The 2,647-nt window shown below is 46.0% G+C and overlaps 1 protein-coding gene across 1 annotated transcript in view; it reads left to right on the top strand.

The window, feature by feature from the left end:
* The first annotated feature begins 2,463 nt into the window (after positions 1-2,463).
* Positions 2,464-2,647, top strand: part of LOC104544830 (homeobox protein Hox-B1-like) — a 1,643-nt gene continuing 1,459 nt past the window's right edge. The window contains 1 exon segment of the mRNA XM_010189806.1: positions 2,464-2,637. Within this exon segment, the coding sequence (XP_010188108.1) occupies positions 2,464-2,637 (174 nt within the window).

The raw sequence follows: 2,647 nt of genomic DNA on the forward strand, positions 1-2,647 counted from the left end.
GTTGTTAACAATAATCTGGTATTTCTTTCTATTGCAGGTTCCGAAGTACTGTACCGAAACTGGGTCTGACACCTTCTCCACGAGGAGAATTCAATCAAATAAACAGCGGCAATTTGGTATCGGATCCAGGGCAAGGGGCTAAGAAGAAAGTTTGGAAAAGCAATTTCTAAGCGGTTCCCAGGGTGCAGGCATTGAATGGCTTTCGAAAATACCACGCAGTCGCCACAAGCCATGCATTTTGGGGAATAGCATGTCATTTTGGGGAAGTAAACCAGAGCTGGAGGACAGCGTGTACTCCCAGGAGCCCCAGAACCACAATTCATCTCCTGCTCAGGTGGGGGTCTTCGCTGCATTTCATGGCTAAAATTCTGATCCCGTCCTATCCGGTTTTATCATCAGCCAAAGAGATTTTGTGCTTTCATTCCAGAGCTGCCTCAGGTCTCAACTCGGGTTTAATGATCGCTGAGAAGAGATGGAGAGCAAAACTTTTTCGTCCCTAACTCCACAGCAGTGAGCTCTCCTGGAGCTAATTCTGAAGCTCCAGAAACATCTGCGTTTTAAGGACATAAAGCATCCCCTTAATGTACCAGCGGAGTGAGATGACGGTGGAAAATTATCAGACAATACGAAACAATTGATTCAAAGATGGAATAAACATCTATCCTTTTCTTTTTTCATTTTACACCCATAAATCATCTATCGTAAGCATCGTTTAAATATAATACATTCAATTTAAACGCGAGTGCAACATAATATAAAAAGCACTCCTGGAATCAAATTAGAAGCCGATTTCTCTTGCAAGGGGAATGACATGAGAGTTGCTTTGAATCTTTATAATCACTTTGGGTTGTTTTATGCAAAAAAAGGAGGTAGCGAGTTTCAAAGAACATTTGTAACTTAAAAGATTTTCTTCTTGAATATCTCAGCATCAGCAAAGTCGGCAGAATAAATGAATAAATAGGTACGCAGCTCTGGAAACAGTTTTCTCCTTATTCTTTTTATTGAAGGACGAGAGTTGTAATTGGCTGAAAGTCCCATTTTCTCTCAGGGGGATTTAAAGAAGTGAGGACGGTTGATGCCATGGCTGCCTGTGTTACAGTTTCTTAACAAATGTTACTCCAACGTGTTGCATCAGCCAAACCTTCAGACTAAGGGACGTGTTGGTGCCTTTCAAAGTGAACTTTTGGCCTAGGGGGAAAAAAAAAAAAAGAGACCTCCTGGTCCTTCTTAGAGGCTGAATAACCAGTAAATATCCTGACAAGTAACAAATGACTGTGGGCGTCATATTGTTGGGTGCTCTTGTCTCCCTTCTGCTAACAAGTAAATAAATGTTGCCTACCTATGTTTCCATTCTCTGAGCACTGGAGTGGCCGGCCTGAAGCCAGCAGCTTTTCCACCTCCTCATCAGCTGGGATCTGCTGGGGAAAACTCCAGTTTGGCCACGAATTCCGGGCAAGATCAACTCAGGTTTGTCATGGAAAAGCAGAGCCTCGTGTGCCAGAATTGGTTAAAAGCCCTTCGAATATTTCCTGTTTTCTGTAGTAGGTGCATGGGTGAGTGGATGGGTAGAAAGATACGTGGGCAGACACACGGATCAATTTTAGTTCCATTCCTCCAACTGCAAAGCTGGATATGGTATTTCTCCAACAAAAGCCATTCTGTCTTCCTAACTTTATTTCATCGCCTCATTAGAATATTGATTTAATTACATTGCTTTTACCCACACTGGCCCTAGACACAAAGCCGGTGTGGCAAAATTGAAACACATGGAGTGTATTTTTCTTAGGAGCTTTTTATTGGGCTCCTCAGCCCAGAAAACGCCAAACACGTTCAAGCCATTTTCTAGGGAAAAGTTTGGAAACGAAGATAAGAGCATAGCACCCTTTTGTGCTTGGGGCAAGAGCAGGCAGAGCTCCTCACCTCTTTCCTATCTGTCTTCCTTTTTCTCACATGGAGCTAGGTTTGGGGAAAACCTTTTTTTAAGCTGGAGCAAGGGGAAGTTCTGCTGAAACTGGCTAATCGCATAACTCGGGGGCCTTTTTAGCACTTAAAACAGTCATGGATAATTCTAATTCTCCCCTCAGCCCTTCTTCCCCCACCTCCCCGCACCCCACCTCCCTTCTCTCTTTTAAAGTCTTTGAGGAAAGATTTTGACGCATTCGTGTTGTTATCAGATTGATGGGCAGCGTTTGATTGAAACCCCTTTGTCATGCAAATGTCAGGGCCTTGATGGATGAGCTCAGAGCTGTGACAAACTTCAGGAGCCCCTCGCTCATTGGGCTGGGGGCGGACCACATGGCCGCCTCCCCCTGCTCCCCCCCACCCCGGCTCCGCCGAAGGCTGCGGGACTCGAGGACCAGTGATGCATGGAAGGAAGTTTTACAGCTTTGACATACTATCTAAAGGTTGTAGGGCAGGCGGAATCCCCCCCAAAACAGGCTGACCCTCCTCCATCAGTGGCAGATGGACAATACTAGGATGAACTCCTTCTTAGAGTATGCAATTTGTAACCGTGGGACGGGCGCCTACAACCATTTAGAGCAAAGCTCCCCGTCCTTCCCCTCCTGCTCAGGTAGCCCCGTCAGTGACACTTTGACCGGAGACGGGCGCTTTGGCGTGGGGGGGAGCGCGGCCGCGGTCGCCCCAC

Source organism: Mesitornis unicolor, unplaced genomic scaffold, assembly GCF_000695765.1.
Source record: "Mesitornis unicolor isolate BGI_N332 unplaced genomic scaffold, ASM69576v1 scaffold43328, whole genome shotgun sequence".
In the NCBI taxonomy this organism is placed as follows: Eukaryota; Metazoa; Chordata; class Aves; order Mesitornithiformes; family Mesitornithidae; genus Mesitornis; species Mesitornis unicolor.